The sequence below is a fragment of the Hippopotamus amphibius genome, chromosome 4 (assembly GCF_030028045.1).
Source record: "Hippopotamus amphibius kiboko isolate mHipAmp2 chromosome 4, mHipAmp2.hap2, whole genome shotgun sequence".
NCBI classification, from domain to species: Eukaryota; Metazoa; Chordata; class Mammalia; order Artiodactyla; family Hippopotamidae; genus Hippopotamus; species Hippopotamus amphibius.
The window spans coordinates 161186814-161210808 of NC_080189.1; the positions used below are offsets into that span (position 1 = coordinate 161186814).

General features: G+C 39.0%; 1 protein-coding gene across 14 annotated transcripts in view; it reads left to right on the forward strand.

The window, feature by feature from the left end:
* The window catches only part of TTLL5 (tubulin tyrosine ligase like 5), a 283931-nt gene that overhangs the window by 56624 nt on the left and 203312 nt on the right, over positions 1–23995 (forward strand). For all 14 annotated transcript variants that reach the window (XM_057732748.1, XM_057732753.1, XM_057732746.1 and 11 more), the window contains 6 exons: positions 9819–9900; positions 11513–11574; positions 12749–12843; positions 15116–15157; positions 22310–22423; positions 22693–22784. In XM_057732748.1, the coding sequence (XP_057588731.1) occupies positions 9819–9900; positions 11513–11574; positions 12749–12843; positions 15116–15157; positions 22310–22423; positions 22693–22784 (487 nt within the window). The remainder of the gene's footprint in view (positions 1–9818; positions 9901–11512; positions 11575–12748; positions 12844–15115; positions 15158–22309; positions 22424–22692; positions 22785–23995) is intronic.

Genomic DNA, 23995 nt, shown 5'->3' on the forward strand with positions numbered 1-23995 from the left:
GAGACCCATTGGTACCCCTTACTAGTTTCCTGATTTTCAGTAAGCTATTCCAACCCTGTTTTTTCAACTATAAAATGACAGTAATGATGGTATTTACCTTCTAAGAGTACCTTGAAGATGAGATGATGTACACAAAGCACTTGACACGTCTGGCCCTTAATTTGTACTCCATAAAATTTTTTTCATTATTTTTATGATTAGACATTATCGTAACAGTCTGTACTTTAGTGGCACTAAACAATGGGAAGTGTTGAGACCCTGAATAGAAGGTGGTAGATAAACCAGGACCTAAAATTATATAGGAAGAGGTTATGATACCTGTGTATCTTTTTAAAATGCAAATATGTTCATGTCTTCTAAACCCCTTAAATGGCTCCCTAGGCTTAACTTGCAAATACAAACTTGATAGGACTTCAAAGTTTCTGAGGCTCTGACCCCAGTTGGCTCTTCTAGAATTCCATTTTCCCTCTTACACCTTAGAATCCAGCAGTGCCGGCCGAGGACCCCATGCCTTTGTGCCTCTGTGCAAATTCTGATGTCCAGCTAGAAGCCTCTCCTCCTGTCTGCCCTGCACACTGCTGTTTATATTCTGAGACTCAGCTTGACATGCCTCCTCCAGGAATCCTTGCCTAACAAAGTGCCCTGTTGTGTCTCCTCTCTCGCGCTGTTCTGTAGTTGTCCCATTACGTTCTCTTCCTCCTGGTAGTCACTGAGCTTATCTTCTTGAATTCTTAGTAGTCAGTGTGTCTCCCCTTCCCCTCTCACCCTGTTTCTGTCGAACCAGATCTTTTACTGTCTCCCTGCACCTCCCAGCTCCTTTCCTAACCCTTTGCCTTTGCACCTGCTTTATCCAATGCCTGAAATATCTTTCTCATGTTACTTTACCTAGAAGATTACTGACATCTTTTGAAGATGAAGTCGAGTATCCCTTCTTTGGTGACATTTTCCCTACGCCTCCCCCTCTGAGTTAGCCTCCCCGACCCCAGCACTCTGCTCAGTCTGCAGCGGCTCCTGTACGTCCTCTAGATCCCATTTACGTGCCTGTCTCCCCCACTGGGCTGGAAGCATCTGGAAGACAGCAACAACTTCTCCCTTGGTTTTGCTCCCTCCGTGCACAGCAGCATTTTTTGCTGTTGGAGGATGTCTGGGAAATGTTTGTTGAATGAATGATTGGTTCTTGCTTTAATTGCCTTTTGGTGGCCTGACAGTAGGCTTCCCAGTGGATCTGGTGTGGTTAGGGCCAGGAGCTCTTAGAATTACTGCAGACTTTTTGAGGAGGGGGCATGGGAAATATAACTCCAACTGCAACCTGATTAGATTAAAAACCAAACAGACATTTCTCTTCCACATCTTCTTGGCTCTTTTATGAGAGTAAATTTCTAGTAGCTCTTAGTGTAAAAAATTCTTTGTTCTAGAAATCACCACAAACTCTTCTGAATGTTTCCTTTTTTATTTCTTTACCTGATGGCCTTTTGGAAGCTTAAGGATTTCTTGATCTTAATGGCATTAGAAGTTCTGATGTGAAATAATTAGTGACTTTCTCTGACTCAGTGAAATACCCCCTAAGACTGTTTCATCAGCCATCGGTCTCCTTCCCCCCTCCCAGCTTGTGTTCAGTTTTAATAAACTGAGTGCATCTGGAGTTTTTTAAACTGTTGACTATCTTCTTGGCTCTTGTGGTTCTAATTCCACTTCCTGTCAGTCCTGGGATTTTGTGTGCTTCAGTAACCTCCCCCATCAGAAATGATTTTGTATACGTGTGTATATTTATGTGAGTCTCTTTGCCTCCCACTGGTTTCCAACCTCCCCTGGGGTTTAAGTTACAAGGAATAATCTGGGTTTTTCTTTTCTTTTTTCATTTGTTTTAGAGTAAACAGGAATTGAGAGCTTCCCAGAAGAATTTGGCTTGAGCAGCGCATTGATGTTTTAGAGGAAGCCTGGGGTCTGGCGATGGGGTTCACTATATTCTTTTGGTTGTTGTTTCTGCCTTTCCACATTATGTGGATCTTTGCCAGGAGCATTCCATTAGTATCGAAGTGTTTCTGGCCTATGATTCCTTTTTATTTCTTTTTTAAAAATTTTAATTTATTTTTGGCTGTGTTGGGTCTTCGTTGCTGCATGCGGGCTCTCTCTAGTTGTGGCGGTTGGGGCTACTCTTCGTTGTGGTGCGTGGGCTTCTCAGGGCAGTGGCTTCTCTTGTCGTAGAGCATAGGCTCTAGGCATGCAGGCTTCGGTAACTGTGGCATGCGGGCTCAGTAGTTGTGGCTTGAAGGCTTAGTTGCTCCACGGCATGTGGGATCTTCCTGGACCAGGGCTTGAACGCATGTCCCCTACATTGGCGGGCAGATTCTTAACCACCGCGCCACCAGGCAAGTCCCTGGCCTGTGATTTCTGTCCCACCCTACCACTTGTCGTGTCCAGCTGTGTTTCCAGGTACCTTCAGTATTCCTTTTCCTTTGTTAATTTATGCAGTTAACTTTTCTCAGTTCCTGCTGTGTTCAGGGTGTAGATTATAGGAGTTTGTTCCTCTCAAACTAAATTTTACATGGGATGATGTATACAGATACCTGCATTGTATGAATAGCATTTAAATGTGGACTTAGGAACCCTCACAAACTACCAGAAACTTAGCCATTTGATGCTTTTTAATAGATTGTACATCTGGAAAGGACCTCGGAGAATAATTACTCTGTATGAAGAAATAGAGGCCCTGAGGAATTAAGACCGTTACCCCAAGGTTCCAGACCTTTTGGGTGGGGGAACTCAGATGAAAGAGACTCAGCTTGGAGAAGAGGGGTCAGAAGATGGGTTTTGGCAATCAAGTCATCTGGGTCATAGGACTCTTGATCAAGAGAGTTTTTGATGCCTCTCCCAATAAAACAGACTTTTGACAGTCTAAGTTTTACTGCCTTCAAGATTCTGAAAATGTGGTACCATATGAAATATATGCTTAAACAGCAACCCTTTAAATATGCTTAGGAAATTGGCACTGTGCAATAACTGGCTATGAGAACAGCTTTTGGTTTTTTTTTTTTTTTTTGAACAGCTGGGGAGAAACAGCCAAAAACAACAGGATGTTAGCTATCCTTTAAAGATGCTGCTGCCGCCAGTGGTTTCATCTATGTGTGTAAGGATGGCTGAAGGGACAGGCTATGACCCTGGTCCTCTCTAGCCTGAGAGCATATGAACCAGTTGTCCTGCCACTTGTAGAGTTGATCAGACTGACCTTGTTTAGGCCAGAGACCAGTGACATCTTTGTTCAGGACAAACCATGCTCAATATACCCTGTTTTGTTGAATGTAAGCTGGTTTGGCCTTTTATTGATATTAAGATCACTTCACAGGGTAAGCTGACATTCTTAAATATTTGTTGAAGGAATGAAAGTGGGCAGCATACATTTTATAATGTAAACTACTTGACCAACAAAAAAAAAAAATAATGAAAGTCATCAGACAGTTCACTTCTTGAGATAATTTTCTTTTCTGGCTTAGCTCATGCCCCTAATGGGAAGGGAAGTTTACTGCAGGAGGGACTTAGGAAAAAGTACTTACTGTTTGTCAGGCACACCTCAGTGGTTATTTCCTTTAGTCCTCTTAACAGTTTTGTTGGTATTTATTACTCATGTTTTATAGACAAGGAAAAAAGCCTCAGAGAGGTTAAATGATTTGTCCCAGGTCATGCTGTTAATTAATAGCAAAGCCAAGTTTGAGAGCCGGGTCTCTCTGGTTCAGTCTCCACCCACATAAAGACAAGTTCTGATGTGTCCAGCCATTTTTGACATGCCACATATCCTGGATTCTCCTTCTGCTCTCCTGTAACTAGATCTCAGGGAAAATATCATGCTTTTTAGCAGACCAGGCCTAAAAAAGGGTACTCTTTCTGCTCTAATCAACAGTACCTACTTCTAGATATTCCTTGCAAATCTACCTTTACATATGGTAGCCAGATACCATATCGATTTATTGGACTAGTTAACAAATTGGCTCTGGGCTTTTTCTTTTATTTAGTTCATTTTCCTGTGGGATTTTGATATGTGTTTTTTTTTTGTTTGTTTTTTGGGTTTTTTTCACCAAATTTTCCTTCTGGACCCCAGTTAAAGACTTCCTCCTTAGATTTTCAACTCCAATTGAAAGCCAAGGTGAAAAGAATTTCCTTTATACAATAGCATTTGACCAACAGCAAGTACTGGCTAATGTCAGCACTTCCCAATTTCAGGGATCACAGCTACAGCTGGGACTTTATTTCTGGGAAGGGTTAGTGGGTTGATGCCAAAACTAGAGGTGTGACATGCTTATTAATCTCTTAGGACTTGGATGCATTGTTATTTTCTCTATCAAATCTCCCCCCCCCCCCCCGTTCTAGACCATTTTTATTGTTTTTCCTTAAAATGTCTTAATATGTAAAAATCTTGATAAGAATTTCTCTTATTTTCTTTATGATTGGTAGCTTTATCATGAGTATTAAGTCTTGTGATTAGGGTCATTTTTGGGAAGCTGCTGCAAATTATTTTGTCTTCCTCAAAAATTATAGTTTTACATTAAAAATTTTTTTAATTAAAATTTTTTTTTCTCCTCTTTTTTTTTTCCTATCAGTATTTCTTGATCACTTCCTATGTGTTTTGTATAGCACAGGCTGTTTGGTATAAAACAATGAATGAGACGTGGCCCCTGCCCTCAAGTGGTGGGGAGAAGCAGACATGAAATGACACACGACAGCACAAGTAGCAGAGACTCAGGTGCTCTTGGAATATACGAGTTACCAGCTATGCCTAGGAGAGCCAGGGAAAGCCATTCCTAGCAGAGGGAATATGACATGCAAAATGCAGTGTCATGACAGGATGTGGCATGTTTTGAAATGGAAAGTTCAGTGTGACTAGATGTAGACTGAGTTGGATGAGGTGGCGAGAGATAAGGGTGTGGAAGTAATTGGGGCCCGATTATAAAGGACTGGCACATTTAAATTCATCCTGTAGATAACAGACAGCCACCAGAGTTTTTTGAGCCGTGGAACAACAGGATTATTATTTTTCCTTTAACTTTTACCATGACTTGATCCAGAGCTTGATATGACAGAATTGCAAGAAAGAGAATACTGTACGGCATTATTAGAAGTGACTAATTTAAAAGCATCCAGGAACCAACCTTACATCAGCATCTATTGCTGGGCCAGTTCACTGCCTGTCTATCTGACTGTTACGTTTGTTGTCTTAGAAAGGTAATTCTGATGGCCACGTGGAGAATGGACTACAGTGAGGAGAGACTAGTGCTAGGGAAATGATTTGGTGGTAGGAGGTATCCAGTTATAACATACACTTAGCCATGTGAGCCAGCACTCCCACTCTAGGTATTTACCCAAGAAAAATGAAACCATATGTTCACACAAATACCTTTACGTGAATGTTTATAGCAGTTTTATTCATAATTGCCAAAAATTGGAAGCAGCCCAAATGTCTATCAGCTGTTGAATGGATAAGCAAATTATGGTCCATAAAATGGAATACTACTGAGCGGTAGAAGGAATGAGCTACACTACTGATATGTGTGATAACGTAGATAAATCTCAAACGCACAATGCTGAGTGAAAGAAGCCACTCTCAGAAGGCTACATACCATGTGATTCCATTTATTTGACTTTCTGGGAAAGGCAAAAATCAGAGCAGTGATTGCTGGTGGATGGGGAGGAAGGATTGACTGCAGAGTAACAAAGGGAATACAGTATTTGTGATAGAGTTGTTCTGCATATTGATTGTGATGGCAGTTAAATAACTATACATTTGTCAAAACTCATTCAACTTTATAATTTAAAAGGGTGAACTTTATTGTATGTAAATTAGGCATCAATACATCGATCTTAAAACAAGAAATCATGATAGGTGGATGAACCTTAAAAACATGCTAAATGAGGGAAGCCAGACTCAAAATTTTGAGTCCATACTGTATGCTTCCATTTATATGAAACTCTAGAGTCGGCAAGACTGATGTCTGGTGTAAGAAACAAGAATAATAGTTGTCTGGGGGTGTGGCAGCAGGGAGCCGGGTATTTACCAGGAAGGGGCACGAGGGATCCTTCAGGGGTGATGGAAATGTTCTGTGTGTGTTGATTTGAGTGTGGGTTACATGGATGTATCAAGACATAAAATCGTACACTTAAGTTCTATTTCATTAAATATATGAATTTTACCTCAAAAGGGAATGTAAAAGATAGGCTGGATTAAAGAGAAACAAAGAGGGAAAGAGATCTGATAACGTGTTGGATTTGGGAGGTGGTGAAGAGAGCGTGTCTAGCCTTGGAGACTAGTGCATGGGGTTTTCCAAGATGAAGAATAATGGGAAGCCAAACAGGTTTCAGGAGAAGATAGTGAGCTGTGTTTTGTTGAGGGTTGAGTACCCATGGGATATCTTAGTGAAGATGTCTGGAAGGCATTTGGAATTATGGATTTGGTGTCCAGGAGACACTTGACTAAAGATGTAGATTTGAATGTCATCATCATAATATTAATTGCAGCCGTGAGAATACATGAGCTCACCCAAGAAGAGAAGTAGAATTGAGAAGGAAGGAGACCTGAGGATGCTGCCCTGAGCAAACCTACCAGTGACTAACTGGGCAGAAGAGAAGGAATGCAAAAAGGAGAGAAAGGAGGAGGACAATCAGAAGAGAGCAGTGTCCTGGAACCAAGGGAGAGGAAAGTTCCAATAAGTAAAGGGTGGTCAACAGTTTCAAATGCTTGGACTTAAAGCAGCAAGGTGGTCTTTGGGGATCATAGTGAGAATAGTCAATTATTAAAGAGTGGCAGCAGAAGCAAATTGTTGTGGGCCGGGAAGTGAATAAGCATTAAGAAAGTTAAGGCAGCTAAGCGTAGATTGCTTTCTCAAGAAGCTGCTTGAAAGAAATAGGGGCATAAGGGCGCTGATGTAGAGTTACGACGTGGAGTCGGGCTTCTTACCATTCACTAGTCAGATTTTCAAGTTTGTTTTGATTTGTCTGGGGGCTGAAGAAGGTATAGCTCAGCAAGGAGAATTTTCTTGAGGAGACATTGTTGAATAAGGTGGGAGCAACAGTCCTTTGAAAATATTTGCTTTTCTGTCACAATGAAGACAACACAGAGGAACAAAGAAAGTAGCTCTCAGAACTGGAAAAGCCCAGCTTGCCTGTGCCTTTTAATGAAGGGAACACTGGTGTGTTGCATCCTGGATACTGAGTTTTTGAAATTGCAGACACTGCTGCTAAAACACACAATATTAAAAGGTGAGGAAGTTTAATATTCTCAGTACACCTGTTGATACTTTTTACCCTTTAAAATCTTTAATGTCCACAGAAAAGACCAATCGTAAGTTAAAAGGGTCATTATAAGGACTCTAGTAGCCTGCCAGGGACCCAAATGATTCTGATTAAGCTGAGTTGATTGGTTTAAGAGATGAACCTGATACACATGCTCTCTTTTTCACCCCAATCCTCTCCCCCAGTTCCAGCCTCTCAGGTGAGCTGGGCTTTGCATTATGTTGTAATGCTATCACATACCCCACTCTCAAATGATGGTAGATCCAAGCCTGATAGTGTGTACAGACGTTAGAGTCAAAGCTGATTTTGAGATCGTTTAGCACTGGTGGATTTTATCCACCTGAGTGAAAATTAAGTTGCACTGTAAAGGGTGTTTTTCCTCTTTGGGTCGTTTTTTTGTTTTTGTTTTTTTCTTTCCACTTACTTTTCAGACTACTGGTTCTCAGCCTTTCAACTGAAAGTCTTGAAATTTGCTCCTTAATTTGGGAGATAGTTAAGTAAACGTGTCAGCTGCTTATTGTGAGGTGTTTAAATAATGGGTCTTATTGATTGTTTTCCTGATTTCAGTTGTGTTCATTTGTGTCTGATTCTGCAAATCTGATCAATATGTGAATCAGTCAGTATTCTTACCCTATTCCTTATGCTATATTATTACTAGTAATATTACCACTTTATGAAATAGTTGTGGTATAGCTGTGCTTCAGCTTTTAAAAACTGAAGAAAATGTCATTTTTCTGAATCAGACTCATGTTATACTTTCTCTGCTTGTGTAATGTTAACGTGGACTTGTAGTTTTTACAATTAGGTTTTTCCTTTTAAATGCCTTCACTAGTGCTATATCACAGAAACATTCTTCTCAGATTAAAAGGGGGAATATTGTATGGCATGACTGAAGATTAGGTAAAATATTCAGAAGAATGTGCTGGCCATAAAAGCTATGAATGTATTACCCAAATAAGGTAGGTGAAGGAGCTTTCTTTTCTTTACACCTTTAAAGTGTAGATAATACATGATTTTTGTGTAGTTACATGAAGGTGAATCCTATCTCAGACTCTCCTATAGTTTGTGATTATTTTTGCGAATTAAGTGGAGTCCTAAATAAGTACTTTGGGAACCAACTCCTCTATGCAAACTTTTCCTGAGAGAGAACTTGAATATGAATGTTTACCTAAATTTATTTCGCATAAATAGGAATTCTGGATATAGGTTAACTGAGCATACAGATATTGACAAATGGTGATTAATAAAGAGGATAAGGGAAGGCAGAGGGTGCTAGTAAAGTATCAGAGAGAGAGAGGATTCCCCTATGCTCTAACAGTGTATAAAAGGTACTGTGGTAAGGAGAATCCAGGTCTCTACATTCCCATTACACCGGACTCCCATGTTCTAGAAGAGAGTCTTTGGCACCATCTTTTAAAAGCGTACGTTTGTTTTTCTATGTTTTTGAGATTGAGAAATGGGAAACTCCTTCTTGAAGAAATTTGTTTCAAAATGAATTTCTGGAAAATAGCTGGTTATGTTCCATGGGTGTGAGCTGTGTGACCTGTGACCTCTGGTCAAACTGTATGGAAGCTAGTCTTTTCTCTTGGACAGAAGGTGTGTGTAAGCAGTTTATCTGAAGGATGTTTGGGAATGGGTGGGACTTCTGAAAACCGGATGTGTTGATGTATGTATACCAGGGAGGACTGTGGCGAGGGCCTCATTAATAATAATAATGAGAGTAAAGGTTGCCAGCTGAGGTTCCGAAGTTAACCTCTCATCCCTGCATTCTGGGAGGAGAGCCTGCTCATGGTTCTGGCTGTGGTCTTTGTGACAGTTGCGGACTTAGGCGACAAGAATCAGTAAAGAATCCGGAAGCCAGGGGAATTTGCTCTCTGGCTCCCTCCCTTCTTACGACTCATCACAGTCCTGCTTGGCTACCACTGGCTCCCTCCTTTCTCTTCTGTCTTTCTGTTTTGGGCCAGTATATTTTCCTTTCTGTCTTCAAAGGGGAATTGAAACCATAGAGGGGAAAGAATAAATATGTTTTATGCTTGGATGTCCTCTAGACCTGGGTTGCGAAAGCCAGGTCTTGGTTCAAGGAAGTGTGATGGGAAGATCCTAGAGAGAGGCCTGCAGTAGATTTTCCTGTTTTCAGAGTGTGGTGGGGAGAACAATGTAGAGCAAGCCCAAAGCAGCATTGATACTGGATGTACTTATTTCATTCCTTTTCCTAACATTTTTTTGTTGTTGTTACCTTTCTACACAGCAGCAGAATCATGCTTGTTAACTTCTAGAGTCAGGTCACTTTGCGTGTAGAGCCCAGGAATGTCAACAGAGTGGATGATAGGAACAGTGGGATTTTATGGCATTCTTTTCTGATTATCTCTAGAACTTGATTCATTTCTCTTAGACTTGAAAGTTCTCTACTTCTACTACCTCTTGATACTCAGCAAGTTTCTAGGCCTTTGCTGGGAGTTGATTGGATTGAATTTTCCACATCTTTATTTGGGTGTGACATGGAAAATGATCTTGTGTATTGTGTTATGTTGTATTTCTAGAACTCTATGGCTTTGACGTGCTTATAGATTCTACTCTGAAGCCATGGTTGTTGGAAGTGAATCTCTCCCCCTCTTTGGCCTGGTAAGTAGTCTGTTCCATCAGTTAGAAAAGGACAAACCTTCAATAAGAAGCACTAAAACACTTACTTTTTTTTTTGTTTTTTGTTTTTTTTTGGTGGAGGGGTTATTTCTCTTGGCACTGGGAGATTTTTTTTCCCTTCGTTATTAGATTGAGGTGACTAGAATTTCTAAATTTGGGGGATTTGTGGTATATTGTCAGAGTCCATATTGCAGCCACGGACCCCTGTCTCACTAGTCAGTTTGCAGTCTCTGTTTACTGTCTTATTTGGCTTCCCAGGGATGCTTCTTCCATTTTAATCCCCAGTGCACTCCCTCTCGTGTTCTCTTTTTTTAAGCTTTGTAGGTGTTCTGCTAAGGGTAAAGGAATACATGAGATATTACCTTTCCTTTGTTACCAAAAGTTTATACATACTCTAATCCACATATACCGTGAAGGTATAGAGCTGGGCCTAGCGTAGTGTAGATAATATTTGGTCCTTTTACTCTCTGTGTCCTGGTATTATCCATCCAGGATTAAAGTCTGAAGACTTCAAACAATCTTTAAAAAAATTTTTTTAACCCATCTATTGCTTAGAAGAAGGAAAGAAACTTATTTTTCGATACCAGAGAAGATTCTGCTTCTATCTGCGGCTACAGCCAGAGTTTCTATTAGCTATATGCTTCTCTAAACAGCTAGAAAACCCTAGAGATTTATGCCAGAGACCACCCAGCTGCTGTATTTTTAACGATGAGAAATGTTGGCAAAATGCCAAGTAATCAAATCAAAACAGACTGACTACTTTGTAGGGTGGGGGTTTGGCTTAACCCCAATCCTAAGGTGTAGAGCTGGGTAGTGCAGATGCTTCAGATGTGGTGCTACACTTTGGTTAAGTCAGCGTTTTGCAGGCTTCCTGGCAACATACATCATATAATGTTAGAGAGCCCAGGATAAGGTGTTGGGTCCAGCAGCCAGAGGAATCTGGTTTCTGGGGGAATATCTCAACCCCAAAGCCAGCATGGCGTCACTGTCACAGGGAGGCCCTCCGCTTTCAGTCCATGATGTTTCTCTTTCCATGTGGGTTCGTGCTGCATCATCTGGTGAAATCTGGTATAACCTGTATTTCTTTTTGCCTTCATTTGCAAGCCTGCAAGCTTAAGAAGATTGATTTACAATGGAAAATGAAGCCTTAAGAAAAGTACAAAGATAGTCCAAGTTTCTTCTCTTGCATGTGAATGTGATTTGACTAGCACAGCAGTAAAAACTAATTTGAATGATGGGCACACTCATAGATGAGCATATTAAAAACCGGAACCACTGTAATCCACAGTGATAGTGAAGCAGTGTTCCTGACCTGTGCAGAATTTGAATTGCACAAGACCTTCTGGAATAAAAAGAGTGCAGCTCAGGGGATCAGCACCTTAGAGCTGGGCTTGCCTTACAGAGGATGAGTTTGACAACCAGGCTTTTATTTCTAGACTTTTTGCCCAGATTTCTCCGCCCATGGATTTGATGTGCTTTATGTGTTGCTTCTCATTGGCATTTGGTACCTTTGCTGTATCGAGGCCCATTAGGGGCAGCTACTCTGTTAACCTATAAAATTACCAATCGCTCTTTTCTTTCTCTGTTCTGTTAGTGATGCACCTCTGGACCTAAAGATTAAAGCCAGTATGATTTCAGATATGTTCACTGTTGTAGGTGAGTAGTAGCGTTTTCTGAAACCTCATATAAAAGTTAAGCAGAATATCCATTTTGTCAGGCTCTATAGGTGTTGCCAACTGGCAGTTCCTCAGCCATGCTGAATGTTTTGTACCAAAAAATTATATTTTCAGGGAAGTGTTTATATGTTTCTACTCCCCCTGGCTCCATCCTGCCCTGAGGCTGAGCCACAACTAGGGCCGAGACCTAATTTCAGGGGCACAGGAATTACGAGCTGAGTAAGGGAATTAAGCAAAGATCTGGAGAAAGTATATTCTGCTTCGAGCTGAGATAGTGAAACCCACTGAAGAGGCTTTGTTACAAAAGAGACTGGCTGTGTTTCTGCTAGGCAGTCTCTGTTGGTGTCAACATGATCTCTTCTGTAGTAGTTATAACTGAAACAGCCAAGGAAGAAATCCCTTTCTGAGTAGATAAGCCAAGACTTTGAGATGGAGATGGGCAGCCAAGTGGGTATGCTGCAGGTTTGGGGTTGTTGTTGTTGCTGTTTTACATCCTATAAAAAGACATAATAAAATACACTTGAAATGAACTAGTACTTGGTGTCCCAGCAAATGCTGTAAAACTTTGCTACCCTATTCTCCTTGGATGAGAATCTGCTTCCTTTTAGGAAATAAGTGAAATTAGCCCAAGCCTAATTTTTTAAGCCATGGATAATCTACAAAGCCCATTTTGGAAGTTGCCAATAGACCACCTCTAGCAGTTCCAGAAGTGGATCCTGTAACAGAACAAGACCCCTCACTTGCTTTTGGATTCTCCTGGTGAAAACAGCATTATTTTCCAGGCACCATCCAGGAAGCCACTTTGAAATACTTTGTCTTTATTAATGACTGTATGTTTTTAAATAGTGGTTTGCACTTTTACTCTGAAGTTCATCAAAAGTCTACATCTCTTTTTCCATCAGAATCACATTTCAGCTCCCCAACAAGGAAGACTGATTTATTTGCATATTTTCCTTTCTTGTTTGCTCCACTTGTGGTGGTTTGAAGTTCAAGTGGAGTATGTGTATGGGAGAGTCATGCCTAAACCTCTTAAGGATGGATCTGTAATATTTGTGACAGTAAAACTGAGTTTGTCCATCTAAAGGAAAGATGCAGCTAAATTGGCTAAATTCTTAGAAGGTGGCAGGTTTTAATATTTCCCATTCGCCATTCAGGGTTTGTGTGTCAAGATCCTGCCCAGCGGACATCAACCCGGCCAATTTATCCCACCTTTGAGTCTTCCAGGCGAAACCCTTTCCAGAAACTTCAGGTAAGCAAATTCAGCAACAGGAAGCCCCAAGGAGGCTTGTTGGAAAGCGGCAGCTGTTGTCAACGAGTGAGCTGAAGAACTGTGGTTGTAAGGTCACTTACAGCAGGAGAATTGGGGGACCATTCTAGACAGGAGGCATTTATATTCAGCCATGGCTAACAGCTTATGCTTTTAATGCTTTCAAACCAACTAACTCTCTGCTTTTTGTCTTTCTCTTCTTTTGGCTTTTTTCCCCCCCCATTATCTTTCCTTTTATCTTTCTCTCTCTTTAAAAATCACTTTGTTTTCTCAAATTGATATGCTCATAAATGAGGCACAGAAAGGGAGTCTACAAATTCCTCGTCATTACTCTGCTACATTCTTTTTTGATCTTCAAACTAGCTTCGCAGAGAAGATGCTCAGTTGAAATGTCTTCTCTGCATGTGATTCTCTTCACAAGGACCCTCAATGATCATGAGGTGTTGATTGAAGTTAAATGAGATAAATGCCTGCAAAAAGCTGTGCATGCATGTCTGAAACATCATCTGACCCAGCGTTACTCCAGTCTTTGTGTACCCTGCATTTTTGTTCCAGATAAACCCATCAGCTCATCATTCTGTCTACCCATTCCATCATCTGATCAGTCCCTGCCCATCTAGACCTGGCTAGTTTCCATTTGTGTTTCTTTGCCTTTAACATTTCTTCTTATCCAGAAGGTCCACTTTCCTCCTGTCTTCCCATCTAGTCTGATTACCTCACCTGCTCAGAAGTTTGGAGATCGTTTCTTATTAAATCCATTCCACTCTGTCATGACCTTTTCTTTTCATTGCAACATTATTTACTGGTTCTTTATTGCATTGTTTTGCATTCGTTGATTTGTTGCTTTTCAATTGTCCATTACTCCTCTGCTAGACTGTAAGCTCTTTGAGGGCAGAAACAGCGGCTGCTTCTCCCTGTCCCTCCCCTTTCCCTTACTTTGGCCCTCCTATGCTCCCCCTACCTCCACTTTTAGCCCTCCCCCTCTCCCTTTTTTTCTTCCCACTTCTCTTCCTTGTGCTTGCTGGTCTCATGTAGAGTACTGCTACTATGTTTGCTAAGCTTATGTACCATTATTTTTTCAGATAACTTTTCATTAGGACAGAGTTTGCAAACTCAAACGCCTCTAGGGGCTGCAGAGAGACAATGTAAAAGAGTAAACAGGGCCAGGTATGATACAGCTGAGAGTGCCGTGACTGCAGTAAACTGGGTAGTGCATGCTTCCTATCAAAAGGGCAGCTCTTTTGCTTATGTGCTCTAGCTGAGCATTGCCATGCGTGAGTGTGGGCCAAGTGTGGTCAGATCTTCCTACTGTCAAGAGAAATCAGAAATCTTATTTCAAAATACTGGCAACAAGAGTTCAATTTAAAAAATAATACTTTGCAGACGAACTATAGCATGCCCTTAGCTGGACTCCGTTTGCAGGCTGCCTGTGACCTCTTGTTTTAGAATTGTTCCCTGTCAGCATTAGTGCTGTGGTGGGGAACAGGGCAAACTATATTTTAAGGGGTGTTATCTTGGATTAGAAGTGAAACCGGGCAACCGGTTTCAACTTGATCAGTACATCACAGGTCAAGGGTTTAATTTTTAATAAGAAAATTGGAGGGTTAACCTAGGTGTACTAGGAAAATGAATTTAGGCAATCGCATTCCTTTGCAAATTGTCTTCTGCAGCATCTGTGGCAGGAGACACAGGATTGTGTATAAGGATTACGAATGTTTCTGTGCAGCTTTAAGAGAGTTTTTGCAAGTTTCACTCTAGGAGTAGCTATATGTCAGTCTTGGATGAATTGATCCCTTTTCGTAGCTTGCCTGTCAGCTTTTTTTGGTGACTCTTTGCAAATAGTGGAGAATCTATTCCCTGTTTGCTCTGCTAACTGGTAGGTGATGGCGTAATTTCATCTGTGGGCAGTCCACACAACACCTACTTAAAAGCCAAAGCAGCTATAGATTAGTTACATGTACTGTGTGAGACCATTTTATCAGGTAGAATAGTTAACTTCAGGATCTTCAGTATGTGACAGTAAGATTGAGTTCTCAGTGGTAAGAAGGTGAAACTGGAATGGTTATACCTCAGAAGAATGCAGTGAGAACAATAATAAATGCTCTAATCTTTCCAGTGCAAAATATAGGGCTTTGGCTTTTGCTCTCTTCTTGGAGATTATGTTTGTCTTTTTTATATCATAGATGTAGGAGTTGGAAAATATAGGCATGTTAGGAGAAGATAAGGCTTTATTCCATTTTTCTGTCTTTTATAGCGTCCAGTATCTGCACAGTTTCAGTCATCAAGCACGAAACAGGTAAGTTCTGGATCGTTTGGAGACTTCATTCAAGTTTTCATCTCCATTCCCCAATGGAAAGCCTTTTATAGCTTCGCTGTTTCATAGTACATATTTCATGCACCTGCTTTTTAAACAGTTAATAATGCAAAATAGAGTAAGTGAAAATGAACGCACAGAGATCTTTTCAGATGTAGTGTGTGAGAGTAGAGGTTGCAGGAATTTATGAATCGTCTTTTTCTGATAGTGATTATGCTGTGATGAAGGCAGTTGAATTTAAATGATGCACAGAGTTTACAGGCATATCTATTGCTTTGACCAGATATTCCAGAAAAGAAATATCACAAGTAACCTTTCATTTGTTCAGATGTCTTATGAAACAGACCCTTGTCAGTAGCTTAGTGTTGGAAATGTTTTCACGTTGGGTATTCGTCTGTATTTGAGTTTTTTAACAGATGACTTTTCTTATATGTAGTGATTTGCAGTTTTATGAATCTTAGAAACTCTGCCATACTTAGTGTCTCAGATGCTGCCTTTAAAATAAAGACAAAATATTTTATCTCAGTCTCTTAATGATCAGCCTTTGTCCTTTTTCTCTTCTTGTTAGCAGTACGTGAGATAAACTGCTGCTTTCTTCCATGCAGATTTTTTTGAACATCTTTTGAAGTGATGCGATAGCAATGAGAGTACTGCTTCTGCTATTTGATGCTTTGATATGAGTGATGTAGATGTTCTCATCCATAAGTGTGTCACTTGCAATTATTAATTCTTTAGTAAAACGCTCCAGTATATTTATTTTGGCATTTGTACTCTCTGATACAGTTTCTGGTAAGCTTGGAAGCTTGAATTATAACTTTCTTAGCTACTATTTTTGATAAAGTGCTTTACATGGTTTATATGAATCCAAGAAATGAAAAAAAGACTCACTGGCTGTGATGTCTACTATTTGGTAACTGATTAGTATGGTCGTGTAATACAAGTTTTGTTGTTTAGTTAGTAGAATTCAGAACTCTGTCATAGGGTTTTGTATTTAGCAGGTACCTAAGTGTGCAAGCTGCTCTCCGTGGCAAACAAAAACACAAAGCAAAAATCAAGGCTGTTGACTTCAAAGAGCTTACACTCTAAATATCTCTTGACCTAGCCTATTTAAGGAGAACATTAAAGTGCTGTTTCATAGCCTTCTGAATTTGACTCCAAAGAACTGTCTTTGATATGGAATTCCAACCTTAATGTTCCATTACTCATTTTAGCTCTATTCCACCTAGCTCCATTGCTTGAATTGCCATAACTTGTGAATAACCTGTGGACGAGCAAGGCCTCTCCTTAGTGGTTATGTATTTCAGCACTGCTCATGTGACACAGGCTTTCTGGCTTTATGCAGCCAACCTTAAACGTATTGAATTCTTCGACTCTTATTGTCCTTTGCAATGTTCTGCCTTGTCCCTGTCTTTCTGTTAACGAAACACTCTCATATCCACAGTAGTTTCATCAGAGCTACATGAAAAAAGGAAAGACTCTCTGCTCTGGCCATTCAGACTGTGTAAACTTTTCTTTTTCTGATGCTGTCAGATTGTGAAGTCATAGTTTTTTGCTTGTTGTATGATGATTCCTTCTTAATCCATTATCTCTTTCTGCATTTCTCCCTTCCCTTGAGTGCCTGTGGTTTAACATTTTTCACTCACCAGAAATTACATTTGAGTGTTCAAGCAGGCGGGTATGGTTTTATGGAAAGAATGAGGACTTCGAAGTCGGATAGACCTGAGTTCAAATTTGAGCTCTGCCAGTAACTGTTAGACCTTGGGCAAGTTCCCGTATGTCTCAGGCCCACTTCCCACATCTGTCAGATAAGTAGTAATACATACATGGCGTTATGCTGAGAAAGGAATGATCACACATAGGTAAAATGTTCAGGATAGTTTACCCTCAGATGGTTAGTCCCCTACATACTTTTGAGTCCTGTTTTGATTTTCCTTTTTCCACTGTCAGTATCTGGTGTTATTTTGATATTCATTTATCTAGAGTCATGTCTTTTCACATTTACTATCATCAACAAATGCAAATCAACCCAAGTAATTAATTAATTAATTAATTATTCATCCTCCCAGATATCAGTACAGATTCTAAATAATGCTTAATCAGTACCCGATCACTTCCTAACTTGATTCACTGCTACTTATCCTACGGTTGTGTCTTTTAACCGTGTTCAGCTTTTGTTGGTGTATTTTATTATTATATCACGATACTAAGTCCTGATTGAAAATATAACTTAAAATAGAAGTTTTATGAAATTTTCACAAATGCTTCTCTAAAATCCAAGGACATTAAATATATTTGCTCTATTCCCCTTTTTTGTTATTTTGTCCTAAATATCAAAATTTTAAAGCATGTTTTAAAATAAATAAAGCAGTTTCCATGCTATTATTCTTTATGAGCCCATTAAACTCTAAATGTTTATGGATTTTTTTCTTTTAATATTTGTTCCATACTAGGGATTCAAGTTAGACTTACCAGGCGGTAATCACCAGGAGCATACTTCTTACATTTTTGAAGACTGGTACCTCATTTGTTTTTTTCTAATCCTCTGGTACCTCCTCAGTTCTTCATGATTTTTCAAACATAATTGTAAGTGGTTTTGGTAAGTTTTTTTTGTTTTTAAAGCCAGTTCTGTTAATAACAAGATGCATGTCCCTCAGACCTGCCGACTTACATTTATTACAAATTTTCAGATGCTGTGTATCTTTTTTTTTACTGTAACACAAACCTACTTACTTGCTTTCTTTCCCCTTTCCCCCCTCCCCCCCCCCGGCTCCCCAATTTCAAAATAGTGTACTTCTGGTTATCATTATATTTAAGCCTTCTTTATCAGCCACTTTTGGTCTGTTTCCACCCAAATTTATTCATATGTGGTCTTTTTTGTTCATTTTCTTTCATTTGATAGCACTGATTCATTTTACTTTTTTAAACTTGACTTTTTATTTTCTGAGTGGCAAGATGCATCACATATAAATTGAGCTATTTCTAGTCCATGTGTTTTTAACACAGAATTCTAAACTTTATAAAATTGAATTGGGAGGTTTTTTATTCTTTGTATGTGTTCTTGGTCGAGCAGATTTTTTTTTTTTTTTTTTTTGCCCCTCAATTTTGATACCTTTTAGGATACCTCATCTTTTTTTTCATATTCTTCCTTTTGTCCAGTTCTCCTTACTGGTACTTGCCAGCTTTCTTTAGGCTGAGAACCATTTTTCTGATCCAACATCTGTTTCTTACTAATGTGCGTAGGGGCAGGTGGTTCCCTGTCTCAATAATTTCACATTCTCAGTCAGTTCTTCCCTAGCAATGGAGATTAGATGCGTATAGGTTTCTTCTCTGGGTATATTTCTGAATCCTAACTTGTACTAATGATAGTTTAACAACTTCGATGCATGTTGCGTGGCAGAATTCTCACTGAAACAAAGTCTGTCTGAGAACCCAGTAGTTTAAATCTTGTGTCATCTAGCCAGAGGCAATGGTTCTCTTTACGTTTAGAGGAGCTTTATTTCCTTAGTGTATTCAGTCAGTCCATTGGAATATGTGGATTTATTCTGTCTACTACCCAGAGAATATACCTGAGCTGATGTGCCCAAAGTCAAAACCACAGAGAATGGCTTGCATTTGAACTGTTTTGTTCTTGTTTTTGAAAGTCCTGATGGCCTTTCAAATCAGTCTGATTCCTTTTTTTTCTTTTGCTTTGCTCTTAATTTCCAAGTATCTCCTTGGCACTCATAAGCATTTCTGTTTTCTTTCTTTCTTTTCCTTATTATCCTTTCTTCTCTCCTTTTCCCTCTGCTTTTTCTCTCACCTGTGTCTATAATTCATTTGTTAAGAGCTCATTTCATTAATCAATATTGGTAGGATTCAGCCAATGGTCTAGGGTAGTAATGCTTTGTTGTTCCTGTATAAATATATGTCTCTGTAAACCAGTACAGCAGATATTGTGTAGATTAAAAAACTTCTCTCTAATCTCAAATTTATCGAAAAGTTGAGATTGGCAAAATATTTTTGACTTTCTAGTCTGATTATTTTCTGTTGGCTTCTCTAAAGACACAGGGAACCTGGGTGGATTTTAGAGAGGCATTTGAGATACCTAGACTTCAGGAGCTAGAACTTTTCATATTTTTCTCCCTCTCAGCCCTCTTTATAGTTGACATTGAAATAAATAGATGAAGAGATTAAAGGAGTTTCTAGCCACATTCTTTTCTTCTTCCCTTGGAGTTGCATTGACCTTTTCTTTGCAGCCTGGTGGTATTTGTGGCAATAAAAGAATAAAGCCATTGGTTTATGGGAGTTAACAGCTGGAGCATTCATCTAGCAAGCACCGTTACCCCTCCTTTTTCTAACCTCCTAAATGCCCCAGCCAGGAGCACCTGCTTGAATTCCTACACACCCCACCCAAATAGCCCTAATATAGGCACATGGTGGCTAGAATTAGGACTGTGAACTGTGAGTAACAAAATAGTTGTTGTGAATGTGTGTAGGAGACAACTCTTTGAAAGTGACTGGGAGAGTTTTGAAGTGCTAATTCATTGTTTGGGGGAGCAGGTTTAGATCAATAGAGGAAGATTGCAACATCATCATGATAGTCTCAATCTCTGGAAGCCAGGAATATCATTCTATCACGAAGCAGTTTTAAAAACATAAATAAAGCAAGCAAACAAAAACCCTAATAATAAAAAAGCAAACAAGAGACTGAACAACAAAAACAAAACAAAAAGACAAAGCAAAAAAAATTTTTTTAAAATGGAGGTGCTCATTAAATGTTATTCAATAGTGACTTGATCCATATTCTTACAAATATGACCATTTTTATTCATAAAACTATTCTGATAGGGAATAACTCTTTCTTAAAATGTTTTTATTATTAACCTTGTAATATAATCAGCATTTTAAAATAACATTCTTTCTATTCTAAAATGCTTAATCTTTATTTTTATTACATCACTAAAATGAATGCTTACTTCATATTCTCTTCTTTCACAATTTCAGAGGACTTTAAAATATTTTTAAATAGTGTGAGGTGATAATGCAGCTTGACTTTGGAGGATTTACTGCCAGTGGCTTTCTGATCACAGCCGTGCTGTCACATGTGAGGTAGATGTCTTTTTAGCAAACAATAAGTAGTGTGTGAAAATGACAAAAGTCCTCAAAACATCCATTGAATATTTTGACTTTTCCAAATTATATGCTAAATAAGAATTCATACTTTAAAGGTTTTTAAAAATGATTATGTCACTTATGTTGATTCCCTTCCTAAATCTTTAAACATTATTCTTCTTGATTTCCCGGTCATCCCAACATGTGCTATATAATGTATTTCTAGAGATTAGAAGGGAGTTAAATTTTTTCCCAAAATCCTCTGCAAAGTTTGATTCTAACCATGGTTGATCTGTGTGTCAGCACATTATTCATTTATTTATTTGTTCAAAAAATATTTACTGATCTTCTACTCCATGCCAAGTACTGTTCTAGATGCTGGAGATACCACAGGAAAAGCTAAAGAGATTAAAGTTCCTACCTTCACTTGTTGCTTGTATCTGCTGATTTCATGGTTTTTCTTCTATGGAGTTGCCTATGAGAAAACCTGTGTTTTATAACTCCATGCTAGCTTTGAAGATTAGTATGTATTGGTCTCCCTTATGTCTAAAGGTAAAGCCACTCATGGTTACTTATGTATAGGTGTGTATTAGTCTACTTGGGCAGCCATAACAAAATACCATAGACTGGGAGGCGTAAACCACAGAAATTTCTTTCTCACAGTTCTGGAGGCTGGAAAGTCTAAAATCAAGGTAGGTTTTGTTCTGAGGCCTCTTCTTTTGGTTTGTAGATGGTTACCATCTTGCTGTGTGCTCACATGACCTCCTTGTGCTTGCTCAGGTGGAAAGAGAGAGAGAAGGAGAGAGAGAACAAGCTCTCTGGTGACTCTTCTTTAAAGGGCATTAATCCCATCAGACCAGGGCCTCACCGTCATGTCTTCATCTAACTCTAATTACCTCCCAGAAGCCCTCTCTCCAAATACCATCACCTTGTGGGGCTTCAACATATGAATTTTGGGGCAACACAAACATTTAGTCCATAACAATGAGTACTGCTGAAAATGTCAAAAGTTAGTTGTCAAGAAGCCTTTCCATAGATTGTGGATACAAAGAGAAAAGTAAACAGTGGTTCCTGACAATAGGACTTCTTCTGTCTGGTCAAAGTTACTTCTAGGACTCTAGAGAAACAAATTACACCCCCCATTTCTTGGATTATTTCTTGTGCTTCCTACTTGGCAGATTTATTTGTCTTATTTTATCAGTCATCTTTTTCAATAATATGCTTCATGCCATCTGACTTCCTTTGTTACCTTTATATTTCTCTGCTCTCATAACGTCAAAATCTCTTAAAACATTTGTTCTCTGACAGCCTTCCTGATCATCATTCAGATGCTGAAGTAGCCCAGATCATCTTTGGGGACCCATAAGGAACCTGACCCACTTGGCTGCCTCCTTGGAATACCCAAGGCCGTCATCCTAGATCCAGTCTGTTGAAGTTCAGCAACTGCAGTGTTTCTCAAGTTGTAGCCTTTGCTCACAACTCTCTTCTGTGTCACTGATAACTCTCATCTCAATATTTCCCCCCTCAAGTTCTAAAACATCCCACTGTCCGACTTTTTCATCTGTGACATAATAGATCGCTCCTTGTTTTTCTCTCTTATGTCTTACTTTTCCTAATTTTCCCTCCCCAGTGCTGAAAAGAATATAGTTACTTACTGAAATAAACACACATTTAATCTCACATTGAGGTTGTTTTCAGGTTTTTTTCCCCATATCTTTCAAACTATTAGATGTACTCTAAAACCAAGATTAGGAGTAAGTATGAGCTTACAAAGCCATGTGGACATCTTTCTTTCTTTTTTTTATTTGTATCTCTCTCAACCCATAGTGTTTTCCTACTATTCTTTTTTCTCTTCTCTTCTTTGAGTTTACTAGCTTTCATCTATTTCCCAGGGTTTCAGGCTAAGAGATCAGTTACAGAAAATGTGCTTTGGATTTGAGCTTATACATATTATGAAACATAATGGTGTTGAGGGACTGACTAGAGGGAAGTGAAGAAAGATGATGAAAACGTATTTTTGTTTTTCTTTTTTCTTCTCCTTAGCGTTCCCGTCCACTCTCTGCCAGTGATGCAGAAATGAAAAACCTTGTGGGCTCAGCACGGGAGAAGGTGCCGGGGAAGTTAGGTGGTTCTGTGCTTGGTCTGTCAATGGAGGAGGTAAAGATAACTCCGTTTCAGGCCTTTGTGGGTTAACAGAGGGTTCAGTGAAAACTAGTGAGTGATTCATGATATTCATGACCGACTCATATCTTACACTGAACGTGGGAGAAAAAGCATCTCAAAAAACAGCATCTGAAATAGAATTAATTTCTTCCTTTATGCTTATTTCATATTCTCGGATCATAACTCTCTTCTTCCTATAACCACATGGATTACAGTTTTAAAATAGGTCCTCATTTTATTTTATTTTCTCTTCCTCCATGTAGATCAAAGTTTTACGGAGGGTGAAGGAAGAGAATGATCGAAGAGGTGGATTTATTCGCATATTCCCTACATCAGAGACATGGGAAATATATGGGTGAGGTGACTACCTTTTTTTTTTTTAATCTGTACTTCAGGTCAAGAGAATTGGATTAATTGTGATACAGTATCATCATTGCTCTCCACGTGGTGCCTTTCTTACTTTTTTTGGTTTATTTATTTATAACAGTATGAATATTACCCAATCCTGCATTGTTCCTCCCTTTTTTCTAGTCCCCTGCTTCCTTCCTAACTAGTCCCCTAACCCGGGGTTAGACACTGTCCTAAATTTTGTGGTTATCATTACCTTGATTTGAAAAAAAAAATTGTTTTATCACCTATATGTGTGCTTAAACAATGTATATTTTTAATCATCTTTGAGATCAAGTTTACATGCAGTAAAATGTATCCATTTTAAGTAAGATGATGAATTTTGACAAATATATACATCAATTTAATCACCACAATTAAGATATAGAACATTCCATTATCTCCAGATGTCCTCTCATGCCCCTTCACAGTCAGTCCCCCTCATTACCCTGAGCCTCAGACTTCTACTGATTTGCTTTATATCGCTACAGTTTTTCTAGAATTCTATATAAATAGAATCATACACTATACATTTCTCTGTATCCGGATTCTTTAGTTTGGCATAATGTTTCTGAGAATTGTCCGTGTTGTGTGAAACAGTAGTAGTTCATTCCTTATTATTGTTATGTACTATTTCATTGTATGAATATAGCAAAATTTGTTTATCCATTCACCTGTGTGGAATATTTGGATTGTGTCCAGTTTGGGGCTGTTATGAAGACAGCTGCTATTATGAACATTTGTGTGCAAGTCTCTGTGTGGATATATAATTTTATTTCTCTTAGATAAATACCTAGGGGTGGGACAGGTGGGTCATATGAAAAGGAATAAGAGAACCATTTACATTTTACCATTGATGTATAAGAGTTCCATTTGCTTCCCATCCTTGCCAACATTTGATATTGTCAGGATTTTTAATTTTAGGCATTCTAGTGTGAGTTTAGTGTTTCTCTGTAGTTTTAATTTGCTTTTCTCTGATGAGTAATGATATTGATCATTCATGTGCTATGGGGCATTTGTGTATCTTCTTTTTGTCCATTTTACATTTTAAGATTTTTATGTTTTTATTATAAAGAACTCTTAATACAAGTCCTTTCCCAGATATTTACATTATAAATATTTTCTCCAAGTCTGTGGCTAGCTTTTTCATTTTTACAACCGTGGCTTTCAAAGAACAGA